The sequence below is a fragment of the Malaclemys terrapin genome, chromosome 14 (assembly GCF_027887155.1).
Source record: "Malaclemys terrapin pileata isolate rMalTer1 chromosome 14, rMalTer1.hap1, whole genome shotgun sequence".
Taxonomy (NCBI): domain Eukaryota; kingdom Metazoa; phylum Chordata; order Testudines; family Emydidae; genus Malaclemys; species Malaclemys terrapin.
In genome coordinates this window covers 20,844,591-20,866,142 of record NC_071518.1, presented here as the reverse complement: position 1 = coordinate 20,866,142, position 21,552 = coordinate 20,844,591, and the positions used below count along the sequence as shown (strand labels likewise).

General features: G+C 41.2%; 1 protein-coding gene across 1 annotated transcript in view; it reads right to left on the bottom strand.

Annotated features, from left to right (window-relative positions):
* LOC128849079 (neural-cadherin-like) overlaps positions 1 to 20,540 on the bottom strand; it is a 117,095-nt gene extending 96,555 nt beyond the window's left edge. The window contains exon 1 of the mRNA XM_054049454.1: positions 19,505 to 20,540. Within this exon, the coding sequence (XP_053905429.1) occupies positions 19,505 to 20,540 (1,036 nt within the window). The remainder of the gene's footprint in view (positions 1 to 19,504) is intronic.
* Between the last annotated feature and the right edge of the window lie 1,012 nt (positions 20,541 to 21,552).

The window sequence follows — 21,552 nt, the reverse complement described above, 5'->3', positions numbered from 1 at the left end:
GGGCGGTTAGAGATGGACTGCAGCGGGGCTCTGTCCTCCTGCCTCCGTTCCTGCAGAACATCCACAAGGCGCCGGAGCGTGTCCGTTTGCTCCCTCATTAGTCCAAGCAGGGTTTGAGTCGCCTGCTGGTCTTCCTGACGCCACCTCTCCTCCCGATCCATGTTGGCTTGGTGCATTCGGGTCAAGTTCTCCCGCCACTGGGTCTGCTGTGCTGCCTGGGCTCTGGAGCAGGCTATAAGCTCCGAGAACATGTCCTCCCGTGTCCTCTTCTTCTTATGCCTAATCCGCGCTAGCCTCTGGGAGTGTGATGACAGGCTAGGTTGTGAGACAGTCGCAGATGGGGCTGTGGGAATGGGAAAAAGGGAGTGAATTCCTCAGAAAGATAAATGTAGTTGTGAACAAAGAACATAGTCTTTCTCTGTTAACAAGACCATGCACAGCACCTATCACATGCGCACTCAGCACAAGGTCGAATTCTCGGCCTTCGCATTCAGTGCCTGGGGTCTTCTACAGCACATTTGAGAAGCCTCTCAGGAGAACGGAATTTCTGTTGCAGGCAGACATGGTAAGCCGTAGACTTGTGGCAGCTTAAAACTTTAATATTAGCAATGGCCTCATTTCACATTGAAATCAATGTCGGTCCCTGCTGCCAGCAATTCGGCAAGCAGGAAGTCTGCTCCTGTCCCACACCCTCGCGGCTGTCCCCGGGAACGATCCCTTTTGGCTGCCCCTCTCCCGCCTCCACCGCGTGGCTGCAAACCAGCGGTTACAGTTCTGTAAAGGAACGGCAAAGCAGTCCCAACACTAACATTCCCCTACCTCATTCAAAGCAGGTCATCATGAGCGACATCACCCTCATGAGGATCTCTGACAGCGAGAAAGAGAGAATGCTCCGGGAAAGCCTGCAAAGACCAGGGCCGTATGCCGCCATGCTGTGCAGAGCAATGATTCCAGAGTACTTGATAGTCTCGTGGCGTGGCAACGTGTCCTACTACGGAGGACCCAATAAGGCCTCTCTCCCCAAGAACCTAATGCAGCGGATTTCCAATTACCTCCAGGAGAGCTTCCTCGAGATGTCACAGGAGGATTTCTGCTCCATCCCCGGACATATAGACCGCATTTTACTGTAGCTGCTGTAGCAGTGACTAACCAGTAGAGCGGCTTGGGCAGGACAATCATGCAAAACCGGACATTGCTAGATTTTTTTTCAATAGTTGCACTGCCCATGACTGAACCGTTAAGCTAATCAAACTAATCATGAGAAACCCATTTTTTAAATTGTTAATATTCCTGTTCTGTTACAAATAAATGTTTAGATTTTTACAACACTTACTGGCTGATCCTTCCCCAGATTCTGTGTCCGGGGTAACGGCTGGGGAGGGTTGGTAGGGGATCTCTGTAAGGGTGATGAAGAGATCCTGGCTGTCGGGGAAATCAGCGTTGTGAGCGCTGTCGACTGCCTCGTCCTCCTCATCTCCTTCCTCATCTTCCCCGTCCGCTAACATGTCCGAGGAGCCAGCCGTGGACACTATCCCATCCTCAGAGTCCACGGTCACTGGTGGGGTAGTGGTGGCGGCCGCACCGAGGATGGAATGCAGTGCCTCGTAGAAACGGGATGTCTGGGGATGGGATCCGGAGCGTCCGTTTGCCTCTTTGGTCTTCTGGTAGCCTTGTCTCAGCTCCTTGATTTTCACGCGGCACTGCGTTACATCCCGGCTGTATCCTCTCTCTGCCATGTCTTTAGAGATCTTCTCGTAGATCTTTGCATTCCGTCTTTTGGATCGCAGCTCGGAAAGCACGGACTCATCGCCCCACACAGCGATGAGATCCAAGACTTCCCGATCAGTCCATGCTGGGGCCCTCTTTCTATTCTGAGATTGCACGGCCATCACTGCTGGAGAGCTCTGCATCGTTGCCAGTGCTGCTGAGCTCGCCACGATGTCCAGACAGGAAATGAGATTCAAACTGGCCAGACAGGAAAAGGAATTCAAATTCAAATTTTCCCGGGGCTTTTCCTGTGTGGCAGTTCAGAGCATCCGAGCTCGTACTGCTGTCCAGAGCGTCAACAGAGTGGTGCACTGTGGGATAGCTCCCGGAGCTATTAGCGTCGATTTCCATCCACACCTAGCCTAATTCGACATGGCCATGTCGAATTTAGCGCTACTCCCCTCGTCGGGGAGGAGTACAGAAGTCGAATTAAAGAGACCTCTATGTCGAACTAAATACCTTCGCGGTGTGGACGGGTGCAGGGTTAATTCGATGTAACGGCGCTAACTTCGACATAAACGCCTAGTGTAGACCAGGCCTAAAAGTCATGTCTCACTAGGGGATCTCAAGTTGGGCACCTGAAAACTAAGGCACCCAAATTCACTAGTGATTTTTGAAAACTGTAGCCAGTTCTGCTCTTTTCAGGTCTCTCACTTTCTCTTTAGGTTTGTCATAGTCCCTAGCCCTTGCCTGGGACACTGAAACTGAGTGAAAAGCTCCTTGCACTTTTCCCCCCACCCATCTTCTCACACTTTCCCTCTTCCTATTCCTACAGGCGCACTAAGGCTAGAGCCAATCTGGTGTTAAACATCTTGCAGACAATATTTGAAATACTATAAATTTGTTATACATCTGAAATTATCATCTACAAAAAATGCATGAAAACTATATTTTATGGACTCTGCACATCTATTGCATTATGTGAAATGTAAATAATATTTAAATATTAAAAAGCCTGCTAAGAATTTCCAGTCTTCAAAGAACTACTCTGATCATACATCACTATTTTTAACCAATTAAATTAAAATTTTAAGTGTACTGGGAAAATAGAAATAACTCAAAATAATGATATATACTAACATGATTTTCATTTGATGCAGCATTTGTAAATCCAAATCCCCATTGTGTATGTATTATTTAGACAAAGGAAAAAAGAGTGGAGTTTTTTGGTCCATATTTTAAAAATCACCCACTTGACTATACATTCTAAGTGCGACATAGGACAAACCAAACCTGGAAATCAGCTGTGATGAAATAGTCTGAGTTGTGATTTTAGATACTATGGGCTGGGGTTTGCCTCTAACCCTGTTTACTTTCACATGTCAAATCATAAAAGATGCTGTCAATCTGTGAAATTCAACATATTTTCAGACTTCTGATTTCATTAGTACTGTCTGACTTTATCATCCCTCTCACAAATCCAATGGCTACTTCTGTAAGATTTGGCTTGAAAACAAAAATACTCATATTCATTAAAAATGAATGCTTCTCTGCATCAATATAATTGATAAAACTGACAGTGCCAGTGATTCTGATTAAAAAAAAAAAATCTGACAATATAGAATATATACTTGAATGAGCATGTCTCCACAATTATGGACAGATACTCTACATTCCTTGATTTTTATTGAGAGAAGAGGTATTGTATTATTATGATTAAACAATAACGGGTGAGAAGTTAGGTTGCTCTTGGCATTTTTAGGTCATTTCAATTTACTTAAAAAATAAGATTATGGGAGCATTAAAAGCCTTGCAAGCCTTCAGGTCAATATTGCTATTGCATTCCAGCCTGCATAAAAAAGTGTAATCTATCAGCACATGAAGTGTTCAAGATATTACTTTTTTTACTTTTTGAAGTTGATCAGACATACAATTGCCCCAGTTACACAAAAGTTTTTAAAAATTTAAAGTTCCATTAATTGTTCAGTCTTAAACCTACGAAAACCTTGTTCATTCTATTTTCTTGTTAATTTTTACATAACTGCTTATTCTTGTTTTCTACAAAATAATTTTAAAATACTGAACTTTTATAAAAGCCCAATCCTACAACGTTTGTGCATGCAAAACTTCTATTGACTTCAAGCTGAGTAAGATATATTTCCAGAAACAACTCACAAAATCCCCACTCTAACCAAGAGAAATCTCTGTTTCCATTTTAATAGTTCAACAGAGATGAAAGTTACTGGTAATTGCACCCAATCTGAACATGTACTTTTCCAAAAAGTAGAACAATCATGCACAAACATTTCTCCACTGTCAGTTCTAGAAACTCATGCAATATATGATGGACTTTATTCTTAAGCACAGTATTTTGCTCATTCATAAAACATAAGCCTTCTAACGAGATAACTTTGATGGGATCGAGATGTGGACAGCCCATATTCTCTTCTAATACACTTTACCTTGCTTGTAGCTAACACAATGTCAGTCTGTCATGTCTCTCTCTTCCTTACACTCAATGAACTTTTATTTTAAAAGCTAGAGCACTTAAAATAAACCAGAAAGTTAAAAGTTAAAAAATAATTATAGAAGAATGATCATGGCAGGATGTATCTTAATATAAATAAACAATTAAAAGACAGTGGAGAGATATTCATTCTATTAGGCACACCTCAATGTGGCATCCATCTGTTGTGACTTTTAGGCAGCAAAATCAAGCAGGCCTGGACATGAAATGAAAAAGTGTATATTAATGATCACAGAAGGCATCTTAAAATAACAAATCATGTCTCCAAGTAAATGCTGAACTATTGCCAAAGTATGTTATTGTTGAGAGTTAACTTACATCAGTTAAGCAAGTACCAGTTGCTCTGCATTTTTACAATGAACTATCTTGAAATTGTCTTTTAAAATATACTGCTACAAGTCCTATTTTATTCCTTCAGTGACGTTTGTTTGGTCCTATTTTTTTTTTAAATTTACATACATATATACTGTCACCAAAACTTAATTATTTCAGTAACAAGTGCTGTTTCAATGGATGGGAGAATTAGTATCTAGAACATGTTATGGGCAGATGATAAAGTATTTCAGGGTGAGGAAACTGTTAGATTCGGGAGACTTGTACATGGAATTTAGCCTAGTTTAGCAGTATAACCAGTCAATTTGAAATGAACTGGGAGCCTCCGTCCAATATCCAAATGACAAAAATGCACTACCACCACAACTGACAGTCTTAGCAACATAGTATGCTCTTTCATTATATATAATGAAATATACACACACACACACACACACACACACCATTAAAATTCAGCCTGAGGCAGACATCCAGCATGGAAAATGTCAGCCCAAATGGTTAAAGTCTGGCAAATAAGCAACTGAAAACAGAGTCTTATAATAATGGGAAGTGCAGAGCAACTTTTATAACAGGTGGTGCTCCAGCCCTGCCCATAATACAACTGCTCAGTCAAGAACAGTGTTTAGGCACACAGTAGCATGGTATTATTGGGAATCTTGCATTGAACCTTATATACAGAAATCCAAGTAGATACGTATATATTATGCTCATTGCCATAACAATGCTATGCTACAGAGGAATATCATGTCATCAGGCAGCATGATCTATCTTTAGTTCTCTTTTCTTCTCTCTTATTGGAAGAAAGAGAGGCTTTCGGTTTTAGTGTTGTCAATCATGCACTTTGAACAATGGCTAAATATAACTGATCACATTCAGAGTTATTTTAGATACTTATATGGTGCCCATTGCCCTAGTGTCTGAGTGCCTCAAAACACCCCTATGAGACAGCGCAGTACTATTATCCCCGTTATAGATGGGAAGCTGAGGCACAGAGAGTCTAAGGGAAGTGCCCAAGGTCACACTGGAAAGGTGTAGTAGAGAACTGAACCTAGGTCTCCTATGTCCTAGGCTAGCATCCTAGCAACTGCACCATCCTTCTGACATATCCATCCTCACCAGATTGATGGTACCCTTAGCCAAGAATTACAAAAGTGTTAGCAAAAGGTTTTCAAACTATTTCTCATTAAGGTGGTTCATTCTGGGGATAAGTTGTTTACTGGAGAAAGGACGAAAAATAACTACAATTTGTTTTGGCACACATCACTGCAGCAGCTGTCAAACCTGATTACAGTGCCCTGGAAGAAAACCACATTCCAGTAAGCATTAATGCACCCCCAGGGACAAACAATAAAATAGGTATGTTATGTATAATGGATTTAATCTACGTCTATGAATAAACATTGGAAAATAAATGATTAAACTTCTTGCGCAGTTGCATTTGTTTTTCTGCATATTAGCCCAGAATGGTTCTGTTCAATTCTTTCTCTACTTGTATAGCACAGATATCTTTAGTGGACATGGGTAGACAGATTCCCAACTGGTCTCAAACTTGTCTCTAAATCTTCATGCATAAATTTCCATTTGCACATACAAAACCTGCATTTGAATGCACAAATCAAGTATTTGCAAGTCTACCCAATGTGTCTGTGCAAATGTGGATTTTGCATTTATGTGCATATACATATGCAATTTACCAGTTGCAAAATTAGAAGATGAAAAATTATCCTGGAACACTCTTTTCAGAATCTCCTTAATTATTTCTATAATTAATCAAATACATTCAAATATTTTTCAGTATATCTCCTTACAAAACTGGATACAAAAATTGAATTTGCAGAGCTACATTTTCCTCTCTGAACCACACTTTTCAAGCCTATTCGGTTCTTCCAGTGTTCACACAACACCCACTGACTTCTGCAGAAGGCCTTATGCATGTAGGAAGAACAGACAAGTCTTTAAGTGATAGATTAGAGAATAGAGTTTACTCTAAACCTTGAAGTTATATTTGACTGATTCTTAGTATAATTCAAATGATGTTAACAGGATTAAGTCATCAAAAACAAGTGTTCTATTGGCCACCACATTTTCAACAAACCAACACAATTCAACATTTATTGTAATCCTTCATTGTCTTATTTAAAAAACAGCAAAGTAATCTTCCACTTTCTCTAACTGAAATATGAAGAACTGGTTTAAAGCTTATTTAGAGGGATTTTCAGTGTCAGCTCAGCTATTTAAGCCACTCTTATTTGAAATAAAATATAATTTGAATGTTTTAAACATGTAGTTACTGTTACACCAATTCAATTAGAGTAAGAGGGACACAGATGTAGATCAAATTCTTCAACAGAAAGGTTAACTAAGTCTCCAAATTTGAACTTTACTTCTTACTGTTATAAAGATTCACAGTGGGATTTCATCCATTCAAGACTGTATTATCATCACAGTTTTTTAATACTGTTAACAAGCCCCCATTACTCCACTGGAAGAACATAATATTTACATCCTCCTAAGAAGCTGCCCCTACTGCTACGTCATGAATTAACAGGCAGACTGAACTCTTCTTCAAGAGTGAAAGCACATTATCTTCATGATATCTACACTAATCTGTGATAGTTGTCTCTCTTTGCTCTGATGTATTTGTTTCCTATATCAACATAATTCTTTTCCTCCCATGTCAAACCTTTGAGCACATTTTATTTAATGAATTTGGTATTTCTTTAAAGTGAATTGCAAGAAGGCCTGAATGGTTTGAGTAATTAATTATGGCCTTTCACAAGATACCAATACAAGCCCCACCAGAATCTAAGTTATCAGATGGCCTCAAAACTATCCCAAATTTTGCATCCACAAGTATGTCCTCACCATTTTTTTTCAGCATGCATACAGAACAGGGGTGGAGGGAGGACACAACTGTCATTAATGTCTCCCTGAATCCCAGGCCAGTTTTGCACCAGCTCTGGCCGATTTTAGGACAGCCTATGGAGTGCTATTAACCATGCCAGCTGGTAATGCTAATGGACAGTATGCCAGCTGAGGACAGCCAGAGTTTGGCACACTCTTATACACTCCAATATGCCCTCTATAACAGGGTGGTCTTCTCCTTTAAGAAATAGAAGGTCCAGCAATTTTGGATTATCAGACTGGGAATGAATCAAGTGATGGAGTCTGGTATTTTCTTCTCTGCAATTGTGTTTACTTACAAGGAATGAACAAACACAGGAGAAACCAAGAACAAAAGTCCCTAGGCCTCTTTAACCAACACCAGACTCAAAAGCTCTCTTTCTAGCTTCTTCTACCATCACACTGCGTTTGCAGTCTCCTGCTTGGTTCTCTTGCTTTTTGCCTCTCCCTCCCCATTCTTGTTCTTTTCTCAATTTCTTAGTGTCTGTGTGTCCTCTACACTCTCCCACACAAGCACACACCTACCCCTGATCGCAATACCCAATGGACCCCTCCATCTACATGGTACTAGTTTCTGGGCAGACTATTAGGCTTTGTTTTAGCTGTGGCCCCTAAACTGTCTTTTACAACTATCTTAAATGAAGGGCTCATTCACATATCAGTTTGAATGAGGTTTTAACTCAACCCATAAGTTTTCACCCAGCTCATAACTCTATGCTGGCTCTATACCTGCTCCCCCACTCTGGGGGAACCCAAACAAGAGAAATACACTCAGTCTCTGCTCCCTTTGTGCCATGGGAGCAGCACAAAAGGAGTTTAGTGAGACACAGAGTCTGGTCCTAAGATTTTATATAAATGCGGGGTGGCTGCTCTCATGATTAAGGAAGAAAGACTAAAAATCAAGAGAAATGATGTAAAAGTGAGTCTTTGCCTAAATAAGAATAACTTTAGAAATAGGCTCAACATATCTAATAATTGCTCAAGTAGCAATGTCAACTGATCACACCCAGAAAAAGTTACTAAACTACTTTATTATCAAAATTTCAGGTCAGACATCATATGAATGATATAAAGTCTACTTTGAGGCCATTCTAAAGACAAAACAGTTGTTGCAGCTACTACTGCAGCCCAAGAAGGGTTTGACTTCGATACTGTATAAGAACCTACCAACAAGTCAAATCTGTTTGCTATTAAAATTCATGAAAGACAGAAGGATCAGCCTGAATAAATAACTAAAAATAGTAGAATTTGGTTGGGATATTATTAAAAAAAAAAACAACCTTCCTATCTACAGGACATATGGAGATGCTTCTTTCTGTAGGTATTAAACCAAAAAGACAGGTTCAGTTGACCTGTATTACCTTTAACCTATCTTGGTGTAAGAGGGGAAATTATTGCATGAAATTGAGATGTCCATTATGGCGGGAATGTGTACAGTGACCTTAAGTTATGTTGGATGATATACTGAAAGGGATATCAAGCCAGAAACACACTTAGTCTTGCTTTGAACTTACTCCTTTGATCAGTTGTTGGCTATACCTGATAGATTTATTTCCTTTGATTGATGGCTCATGCAGGGACTTGTAACAGATTAGAAGAATGTGCACATCACCTTCTCTCCAAAGTTGGTTTAGCTATGAAACATTATGCCCACGGAAAGACATACTAGGATTAAGAAAGTTAAATTTGGACAGTATAGAAATGCTCGCCAACCTGTTTTTTAAAATTTCAGTTTCCCAAAAAACCCAACTATAGTTAAAATGTTTGTCTGGTTTCCATTTTTTCCTCCTCAGTTAAAATCTTAATTACACTCATCATAGCAGCCAATTAATCATAGTGGTTAGGATGGAAAGATAAATGAATCATCTATTTCACAATGTTACCAACTCTCCTAATTTTGTAATGAGTCTTGTGACATTTTATATTTTTCTTAAAGTCACAGCTACTGGAGTCCTGGGGTTAGCTGAATCGCTCAGCTTCCATTTCTTACTTAAAGTAAGTAGCACTCGTGGTTGGAGAGAAAATGTGAAGTCTAAATGCTCTGAAGTCAGAAGGCAAATAAAATTAACTCCAAAAACTTTTTTTTTTTGTTTAAATCTCATGATTTTTAACCACTCGGGTTTGGCACCCATACTCCTCCTTCACATTACGGGCTGCTCCCTGCACAAACGAGGGCAGGAGACATACTTCTTAAACCCTGGGACTCTGAGCATAGTCCCTCTCCTGAGGTATGTGGCGGGGGGAGAATAGGAAGGGTCCCTTGGGGGGAAAACTACATTAAGTGTAAAACTGCTAAAGCACTAAAAATTGTAAACACTAAAATCACTTACAAAATATTTACAGATAGGAAGACAAAGAAGCTTCAAACACAGAGGATTCCGACTGAGGCCATGTGGAAGTAAGAAGGAACTGGGCAAGTGGTTCCTCCGCACCTCCCCTTATACACTAGGTACTATCACAAGGAGCGCCAAAGTGCAGGTGCGGACCAACGGACACTACTTGCACATTCTCCAATTTCATGCACACAGAGTGCTTGCATACCGACATGTGAAATACACATAGGGATCAGCCAGAGCCGGCTCTGGCTTTTTGGCCACCCCAAGCAAAAACAAAAAAAACAGGGCGGCCAGAACGGCAAAACGAAAAAAAAAAAAACCCACCTGCGGCGCGGGCGGAGCACGGGTGCAGGGGGACCGGCTAGGGGGAGGGGGGAAGGAGAGGGAGCGGGCGGGAGAGAGAGAGAAGGGGGCGGCCAGGGCTATAGCAGGGGCGCTGCCACGCGGCCCCTCCCGCTGCGCCGCCTCCTGCCGCGAGGGCTCCGCTCCGGTCAGCAGGGAGGGAAAGAAGAGGACTGCCCTGCAGGGCGCTCTGGTTCTCCGCGCCGCCGCCCCCTACAGGGAAGCTGGAGTGGAACAAAAAAAAAAAAAAGGCAGCTGTGCCGCCCTAGGATTGGGCAGAATGCCGCCTCCAACAATCTGCCGCCCCAAGCACCAGCTTGCTCAGCTGTTGCCTGGAGCCAGCCCTGGGATCAGCATTCAAAGAAGAATCACAGGAAAGAGGGCAGACACTGCTGTCTTCAAGTTTGCGTCATAAAAATATGATTGATATAATACAGTTGCAAAAATTGTATTCGTTATGAAATACTCTGTAGTGTCTCATAAAAATTGAAAACTTGGTAGATGACCTTAAATGTTATCTATAAGATTAAACAGAAAAAAACAACAAATGATTTGCAAAGGGGGTACTAATTATGAGCTTGGGAGGCTTTCCACGACCAATCTGGGATTGTTAAATAGTTCCGTAGCATATGAGGGTGAAGTTGACAAGGCAGGGCTAGAAACTAATGTTACTATTTGTGTTTTTAAAAGGATTGTACCCCAGTAACCCTCTTCATAAAGTGAAAGGCAAGGAGAGATGATAGAAAACAAGGACTATCCTTAAAAACTCAGCAGCTTCCTGAACCCAATTCTGCCCTGTGCAATTCCCACTGAAGTCAACTGGACTATTTCATGTGCTTAAAATTAAGCATGTGCATAAATCTTTGCAGACTGCTCCTATTTTTTTTTTCAAATAAAATGTCGTTACGATGGTTGGATTTTTGTGTTTGAGATTTTTTATAAACAAGAACTAAGAAAAAATTAGGTTGGGTTGATGCTTGAAATTCTTTTGTTTCACTGGATAATGTAACTAGCAAACAATTAAAACTCACAAATACTACCTTAAAAGACTTGTCTTGAAGTAACAATAACTGAATTAACTAATGGACTGTGGTATCAAGTCAAAATGTTGATTTACTGTGGGAGAAAAGTATCAACAATTCCTTTTATTTTATTATGAAACATAGAATGCCTCAACTACATTAAAATGTTTAAAGGCATTCCACTTAATTTTAGAAGTTAGACTTGTGATTGTGAGAAGCTAAATAAACCTGTGAGAAAATGAAATCAGGATGAACTGAATTCAAACTGTTTAATAATCAACTGAAGTGCAACATAGTTGATATATCAGTCAGAACTGATCTCTAATTTGAAATGTTATAAACCAGCTTTAATAAAGAAAGATTCTACCCATATGTTCGACAATTTACTTCTTCCATAACAGATTTGTGCTGAAATTCAGTTAGATCTTAAAAAAAACTGACTTCTTTATCCCAAACACTTAATTTCTACAAAGAACAGATAGTAGATCTAAACAGCTTTGGTGCTCACGGTTTAGTAGTTTCACAAAGATATTTTTAATCAGACTGTTTGCAATAGAAAACATGTAGCATCTAAATCTCCTGTCTGCATAAACGTTAGGATGGTGTTTTAAATGTTTCTTGTATTATATTCCTTTTCATGCTATTTACAAACCAGTAACATTCCAGAATTATAAATAACTTCTACAGTAAAGACATGCACACAGTAAATGTACATTTTTCTTTAAACATAATAGCATAAAAGTGATCATAAAAATAATTACGTTTTCATAGCTAAGTAATTCCAATTTTAACCTAGCATCATTTTCTTTTAAGACAACTGGTAAAGTGTCCCTAGAACAGATAAACATTTTAAAAGACAAAACATCAACCAGAAGCTACTGATCTTAATTCTTAGGGATGATCCTCAGAGAATCAATACAGTTAGTAAGTGACTAAGGCCTTGGATAAAATTAAAACAGATGATACTTAGACTTCTTTAATTAAAACCTTCAGTGCTTAAAATAGGCAAATACTATAAAACTGGTGATCTTGCCACATTATGTATTGGTTTAAAGAATACAAATACACATAAAATGTAACAGAGTGATGTTAACTACTTGGAGAGCCTGCCAAACATCACCCTAAGTAAATCCTCTGATAAGAAAAAAAGTGAATGAGGGGAGATTACACAGCTAATGCCCAGGGATGAAGTAAGGTCATAGAAGCTTGAGATGACAGAGGATTACAGAGACAGGATCTTTCAAGCATTCCACACAAACATTAATGGAATCTGACGCCTTCTTCTATTAAGTGTTAGAACTGCACTAAAATATTTATGTGCCTAGCAGGCTACGATCTTCTACCTTCCTCCCACCGATAAATATTTGTAATAGTGTTAATCAAATACAGTGACATTACCACTGCACAATATAGATATGGGTATTAAATCTATGCAGACATTAGAAAGCCATGAAATATACTGGTCAAATGTTAATACAAATGAGAAGCAAGAAAAAAGAATTTATGTATATGATATGTGGCTGAAAGAGAGAGAAAATACCAGGGAGCCAAAACTAAATGCCAGATTTAAAATGTGGGCACCTACGTGTCCAGTCATGCAAACCTTTACTTATACAGAAACGTAGCCGGTGATGGAGTGTATAAAACTTTACATACAGATAGGCAGGAGAAGGGTTAATACAGGACTAAGAGAAACAGGAACTACTCCAGGTTTCAGAGTAGCAGCCGTGTTAGTCTGTATCCGCAAAAAGAAGAACAGGAGTACTTGAGGCACCTTAGAGACTAACAAATTTATTAAAGCATAAGCTTTCGTGGACTACAGCCCGAAGTGGGCTGTAGTCCACGAAAGCTTATGCTCTAATAAATTTGTTAGTCTCTAAGGTGCCACAAGTACTCCTGTTCTTCTTTTTGAGGAACTACTCCAGTTTGTCCCTCCTTATCTGAACTCTTGCACAACAGGGCTCTGTCTTGCACAAAATGAAGAAATCAACAAAGATTTGGACCAGATGATGCGATTATATACAACTGAGAGCAGGAGACTTATTTGAAGATCAAATTGTATGTAGCAAAGGGTGGCTACGGTAAGCCATTTATTGTTTGACTGAGTTGGAAGGAATCAGGTATTATACATTTGGGAGAGGCTAAGCAAATGAAGGACAGTGGCTGTTTGACCCAGGGAGTGGCAGATCAATTACCATCTCTTGCCTACCCACAACCCTGTTACTATATTTGACATACCGCAGCCCCCACTTCCACCTATCCTCAAACCTTTCTTTCATGACCACACACAGGAAGCCTTTGGGGAGCAAAGTTGTGCAAGGGGACAGCATCCCCTGTGCAGATTCTGCAAACATTTGCCCATGTAGCAGAACTCACGCCACATGTGAGACTCTCCACACCAACATGGGCATGTCTGGATTTTCCCATTATTGTGCTGTGGGATATTTTAATGCCTTGGAGTAATCAAGGGTTGCTCATTGTTCTCCTTTATTAGGGAGAGTCACCAAATGGCTGATGTTTCACCTGAAAACAGATGACTGGAAACTTAGGCTGCTGAAAGGAGATGAATGTCAGATGGTGCAGCCGTGTGTGCTACCTGACTTTTGCGCTCTTCAGCAGGAAGATTACTTAGGGAGTGGGGCTTCCCTTGAGCCCACTCCCATAGCCTGCCATGCCTGCACCTTTCTCCCTCTTTACAGAGAAGGAGGAGCACAGGCATTAATATCAATAGATTTCCACTAGATACTGGCAGATGACATGAAAAGCAACTGTTCTCCATCCCCTCATTCAAATCAACCCCATCTAACTCCAAAGAGACTAATCAATGGGTTTTGATAGAATCCCAGGGAGAAGGAAGCCTGTAATTTTGCAAGCCGTTATTTGTGGAAGTAAATGGGACAATCTACCTGATCGATGAATGCAATAAAGTAGATGGACATTTTCATGCCCCCATTTGCACCCACAAATAATTGTGCCCACTAAACTGCAGGCACAAAAATGTTAGGTAGGACTTTAAAAATCAGGCCAGTTACTTTTTGTGTGAAATAACAACTTACAGGAGAAAGTATTGCTTTCGTTCTTTATCGTAGAGATGTTTATGATGTATGTCTTTTACTACACGGGCTTGAAGAAAAAAGTCAGATACATCTTTATTTTCTTCAACTGTATTTTTCACTTATTTTTTCTAATGTTTATAAGTAATATTTTATTAGTTTGTGAAAACTAATAAATTAAGAAAACTTGGTATTTAGGTTCCTAAATACCTGATTTAAGTGCACAAGTGGACTTCTGAATGCCCCAAAAGAATTGGCTGCCCTAATTAAGTTGTCCACATTAGAAAACTGGACTAGTAGTATAACAGAGAAAATACCTCGATCCATTATCCTAGAGAAAAATGTATACATGATAAAGGTATTTTAAACTATATTTAAGTATATGTTCTTCCTTCCTCCTTTTCAGACACATTGGAAAAACAAAAGTGGAATGGAAAAGAAGATGCAGACTACATGAAATCTAAGTTTATGAGCTACCAAACTGCCATCAGAAGTCATCCAATTTAGAAACAGTTGTGTCTCATACCAGCAGTTTACTTCCCTTTATGTGCCAGCTTTTCATCAATTAGTTCTATTATGGGTGCCGCATGTTGACAGCAGAACTTAGATAAAATAGACTGGTCCATAGGAAAAGTAAACTATAGACTAGATACACATCAGGAAGCTAAATTGCATTTTTTTGGATAAAAGTTTGGCACATTTGGGACAGGACTATGTGGCGTGGCACGTAGTGAGGCTGCAATGGAAAGGATACATCCTTCTGTGGGGCTAAATACTGAAGTCCTTCCTCAGAGACAACTCCTATGAAAACTAAGAAATAAGTAAGGTCATTAGGATTTGCCCCCTGAAGTTTATTTAATGCAATTCAGTAATCAGCTGGACAAAGATGAAAATAGACTCCATATTACTATTAGACTGGTAAATAGTCCAAGTAGTGGATGGTGCCATTTTGAGAAGTTTTGATGCATGCCTGGCAGCACATGTTTATCCTGCCAAATGATGCCTAGAAAAAAAAAAAAACATGAGGCAACAACTAAAACAATCTGGGATACTTTCTGCACACCAGACTGTTAGAAGATCTGGTGACTGTCATGGAAATGATGCACAGTAGTTCTCAAGAACAATCTTTTTTTTTTATACTTAGTCTTAAAGACAATGAGGATATGTGATAATATCAAGAAGAAATATAAAGTTTTAGGTTGAGACTATGCTTTTATTTATGTCACAAAAGTGACATTTGGAGGACATTCATATTTTATTTTACTTTTTCCTGTTTCATATATACTGAATGCTTATTTTTAGCCAGATCAACAGCTGTAAAATACTAAAATAAAACATTTTTAAAATGTGAACGAGCAGCTTGTGGAAAATAATTTAAATTGAAAACACAGAACTATGTGCAGTGACTTAAACTACTTTTTAGTGGTAATGTATAATAATATGTACAAATCAAAATAAAATAAATTTCAATGGGATTTTGAAAATCATCAACAGGTGTATAATGCACAGCAGTATTCTTACATCCCTACTCAGTCTCCTTATATATAAATAGTGAGTATGATTTACCATACCATATCGAGTGCAGTACCTGAACATCATAGCATTAGCCACAATGCAGACTCTCCTTGATTTTGTCTGGTTTTAGTTATATACACAGAATATATTGCAAAGGTTCTAATTATCCATATTCTTGGGAACAATCTGATCTTACTGTGTTTTACCATTATTGGTTAATTTAGATAATAAGTTGTAGACTACAAATGAATTGAAAAAAAAAGACCAAACGGAGAAAGAGGGCAGAATTTAGATTCTAAAACATCTAAGAATCTTATCTTATCTTTGACATTGTTGCTTGGCTGGGGAGACTAATGCCAGAATTAATTATTGTTAGTTTTAAAAATCTTAGACTGCCAGGTGACAGCAATTAGGAGGCAGAAAGTAACAAGTAAACTAAAGGAATTAATGCAACTTTATACCACCTGAACATTGATCAAATTCTAAAATTATAAGAACTCTAGTACCAAAAAGCCTTCAGTGCTAGGATATTTATTGACATGTGCAATGATTTAGATAAGACAATATGAAAGCTGAGAGCAAAACAAATAAATTGGAGAAACAACCCAAACTGATATTTGCATTCTCAGTAAAATATATTCCCTTGTACACATTTTAATCCTGAAAATTCACTTCTGCCAAACCTATGAAAAGGGAATCAATCTTCTTTATCTATAATCATCCTCATGTTCCTTATTTAAAATTCATTAAAAACACAAAACCATCCCCATATGTGCATGGTTTTAATTATCAGAGACGTAGCTGTGTTAGTCTGTATCCACAAAAACAACGAGGAATCCGGTGTATAATAATACTTGTATCTGTAATTTTCACTCCATGCATCTGAAGAAGTAGGTTTTTTATCCATGAAAGCTTATGACCAAATAAATCTGTTAGTCTTTAAGGTGCCACCAGACTCCTCGTTGTTTTTATGGATTTAATTGATTACCTGCATGATTTCTTTCCTTGCCCTATCCTCTCCCTTCTGTTTGCCTCCCTCCTGTCATCTCTGAAATTTGGAGTAGAAGCTCTTTAAGGAAGGAACTGTAGCTTTTATATCTTCTGTGAACATCTAGCACATTTTTGGGATGCCATGAAATAATAAATGACGTATTTGTCCAGTTTATCAGTCTTGAAAATGTCAGTTCAGTATTAATATTTGTCTGACCAAAAGAAACTACTGTTTAAAGGAAGCTTTATTTTTAAACTTAGGCTTAACAGCATAGAAACTTGAAATCAGCAGCACCAAAGCAACACTGTCTGCACTGCACACCATTAATTACTGTCAGCTCAAGTCTTTTACAGTCACAACCTAGTTCCTTGAAACCTATTATCAGTTCAGTGATGCAATCGGAAAACATATCAGGCTAACTGTTGAAAGTATGGTATAGATCCAAAAAAAAAAGGCAAGCTGGACAAGTTGTTTGTTTAGACATTTCAACTCGGGTAATGTCACTCTATCATGCAATAGGCTTTTATTCAAGAGCAATTTCAGAATGATGTCTACTCAGACCAGACAAGAGTAAAAACCCCCTCTCAGAGGTAAGGCTCTTAGTCACCGGGGCAAGATTAGCTACCACTTCTCCAATGGCATCTCTTTGATACTGACAGAAAGAACTGTAACAACAACAAAGGGATGAGGTTGGGCTACATGATAGAGTGGGTGAAAATCCCAGAAGTTCACTCTGATTGACCCAATAGCTTCTGTCACAGTCTCTGATTAATGAGAGCCTACATGGCATAGAGCCTTGTTCAGGATTGGGTAACGAGGATAGAACACAGGCAAAGCTCCTGCTTTGAAATTTAGTCTTTCACCTCTCGATTAGTGGTTCAAACTCAACCCAGCACACTGACCAAAAGTCGTAACAATATGGCGAGCGCCTACATACTACAATGACTGGCTCAGCAGAAGCAGAGAGAGAAAAAGAGAGATCTGATTCTGATAGTTGATCAGTGACCTACATGAAATGAGTTTGTGATCTCAGTCCAGTTCACAGGGGACAAGCATCCATGTAATTAAAACTACCAACATTAATTAGAACCCACACTGGCATTCTCAGCAAAGAATTAACAGGACTAGAATAAACTACCTTCTCACCCCTCTAAGTGGTCCCTCCTATAAGGGGAGAGGCAGTATGGGAAGTGTTTCTAACTATTCCCATCTTTGCTATACCTGTTCTGTGGCTAGAGGAAGTGCCTGTCCACTGCAGAACATCTGGTAATTTTCACAAGCATTAAATTCTCTTAGAAATAAAGAAAAAAAGGCAACCTAGAGCTTTCCGCAGAAATCAAACAAACTTATTTCAGTGAAAGTTATTTCCCAAATGTCCAGTTTCCATATCAAACTAAGATTAAAATAAAAATAAAACCTAAAACACACGATGAAAAAAGATGAAAAATGTAAAAGTCCACTTACTAGATTTCCAGGGGTAAGCACTATATTCTGAATTAGAAATCTGCTTAATTACACTTTCACAGCTCCAAATGCGAAACCAAGTAAAGAAAGAATTGTGTTGCTTATTAATTCACATTTGAAATAGGAATTTTAAAAAAATCAGATGAAATCGGTCAAAAGGTGAATAAAATGGTGTAAAATATTACACATATTGTTTACTTGAATAAGATTATTTATTTTGAGGGTTTCTGGTGATAGTATAAACTGCATAAGGATCCATGAATCATCAGAATCCTCACATAAAAATTGAGCCATATAATATATAAACCATGTTGCCAACCTTGCAAACAGGCATATTCTTAACTTGAAGCATGCCAGGTGCCAAGTCTCATTTACCTGAACAGGACTATTCACATGTTTAAAGTGAAGCACATGCAGGATCAGGGCCACAAGAAATACTTTACTTTAGTGTAAAAATAACTCAATATACTTAATATACTTTACTTAAAATATATATACAATTTACATCAGTTAATTCCATAATATAATTTTGTGTGATCACCTATAAATTGAGCATGCTGCATATTGATATCACTGATGTTTCTGAACATTTCTAATTGCTTTTAAATATTCAGCCATCATGGTATCCTTGCATCTTTTTTACATTATACTGAAAATTATAGAACTGTAAAGCCTGTACATTAAAACTGTCACTCTTCCAGGTATCTATACAATTTTTACATTACTGATTACTACAATTTAGACTATGTTCTAAATGACATAGTATAAAACTCCTTGTGCTACATAACTGTTCCATCTTCAGCATCATGATTATTTTGGAATTAGCTATTTCTTAAAAGCTAAATGCAAGCAAAGCTCTAATTTTCCTTGCTAAAACAGGGTCACCACACGTTTAGATTTGTGACAGATAATTTCCACTCTCTAACTTAGCAAAGTTCATACAAGACCAAGTAGCAAGTTGTATAAAAAAGAAACCATTATGCTACCAACTGTGTTATCTTGACAAAGGCAGACACCTATATATTTGTAATAGCCTTGGGTGTTTGCATCTATGTATAAGTGCACTTATGAAGGTATGTACACAGACTTGTGAGCATGCCTATTTGCATTTCCAGTGCACTTATGTATATACACTTGTGTCTGTGTGTATGCACTTTGGTATGTACTGGTGCATGCCTAAATGTTTGTAAGTGCGTGCATGATTCTATGCACACATTTAAGTGTCCGTGTCGGCATGCATGTGCGTGTACATGGTGTGTGCTGGCCTGTGCATATCCACGTAGGCGTGTGTACAAGGGGCCCGGCGGTACCTTGCCTCTCCTGGACGCGGAATGTGAACTCCCAGATGGCGGACACTTCCCTGTCCAGGGTCCTGGCGAGAGTCACCTCCCCGCTCTCCCTGTCCACCCGCAGCGGGGACTCCTCTGCGGGCGGAGATACCAGCTCGAACCAGGCTGAGGCGAACCTGGCCGGGGCCAGCGTGGTCAGCAGAGTCCCGGGCCGCGCATCCTCGGGCAAGGAGAGCGCCAGCGGGGAGTCGGGCTGGAGCGGGGTCCGGCGGCTGCGCTGGGGCGGCGGCAGCTGCTTGACCTGCGGCAGCACCTCGATGTCCAGGGGGGCGCTGAGCAGGGGCGGCTGCCCGCGGTCCCGGGCGAAGAGGCGCAGCGGGATGGGCGCCCGCACGTGGAGCAGGGACTGCACCAGCAGCACGCGGCCGCTGCGCGGCACCACGAAGAAGTGCGCGCTGCCCGGCCGGGCGAAGTAGCGCACCTCGGCGTTGGCGCCCGCGTCCGGGTCCTCGGCGCGCACTTGCCACACCTGGGACCTGAGCGCCAGCGTCTCCTCGACGCGGAGCCGGGTGACGCCGCCCGGCGGGCCGGGGCCGGGGCCGGGGCCGGGGCCGGCCAAGCGCGGCGCGTTGTCGTTGGCGTCCAGCACCAGCACGGTGAGGGTGGCCAGCTCGGCGGGCGGGGCGCCGCGCGGCGGGCAGTGCTTGCAGCACAAGCCCAGGCGGAAGGCGTAGAGCGCCCGCGCCTCGCGGTCCAGCGGGCGGCGGGTGCGCAGCCACACCTGGCCCGAGCGCGCCTGCAGCGCCACCTGGAAGTGCGCGTGGTCCTCGCCCAGCAGCTGCAGGTGCCAGCGGCGCCCCTGCACCTTGGCGCACCAGGGCTCCGGTCCCAGCCGGGTCAGCGGGATGCTCAGCCCGCTCACCCGCGTGCCCGCCGGCCAGTTCTCCGGGACGTGGCCGTGGAATGAGGGTCTCCGCCTGGGGGCGGCGTCCGAAGCGGCTAGAGCCCAATACACAAGCAGCCAGCAGGGGAGCCGCAGCCGGCCAAGGCAGCCCATGTCGCCTCCGAGGGCGCGGGGGTCCCGCCTGCTTGGGGCTCGCAGAGCGGCCGCCGGGCACCAAGCTGGCTCCGCTCCCTTCGCTGCCGGCTGTGTAGTGCCGAGGCGTGCTTCGCTGGGCGGCTTCGGAGGAGCTGAAGGGTCAGGGAGGGGCCAGGAGGCGGGGAGCAAGGGGGGATTAGTGCCGAAGATGCCCGGGGATTTGGTGGCCCATCCCCCTTGCCGCTCAGTCTGTCTCTCCAGACGCTCCCCCTTGGAGAGACTGTCACAGCCCCACGCCCTACGGAAGTCTCCTCTCGCCGCTCACCTACTTCTGTAGTGGCACGACAAACTTGCAAAAGTTTTGCTAAAGTGTAAGATACGCAGCCGCTGCGCTCTCCCGGAGAGGGATCCGAAACGGGGGGCTCATCCCTTGTGCTATTAGTGTCTATTCCTGAGCCGCGGGCAAGATGCTGGGTAGTGGGATGCACACATGCCCTCCCCGTCCAAAGTCTCTTCTGTGTCTCACCCACAGACAAACAGATACGAACAATACAGGCCCTAAGCACAAACACTGTGAAAGAGTTTCTCTCCCTGATTCTCACACAATCTCTGTCTCCTACGGAGCTCTGGACACTCTCACATCCACATTCAGGGGCTCACATTATGTGAGGGTCACTCATACATGCACAAAACAGAAAGCAACTGCTATAAAATATATAATTTTCTAAAATGCTAGATTTAAATTACACACACACCTTTCTGCTGCAACATAACGTATAGTAGAACCCCATTTAACCAAGCCTCCATTATCCTGCTCTCTGTATGAATCGAACTGGGGCTGATAGCGCATACCGGGGATGGCAAGGGTCCTAAACAAAATATGCATTTGTATTATCGCCATTTTAAAGAAATTGGACTCTGGGGAGTATAGTATTGTGGACACAGGTTTGTTGTCTTGAGACTAAAAAGGTGAGACTGAGACAACAATAGAGGGCTTGATTGTTCAGCAGCTGAAGAGCTACATTAAATC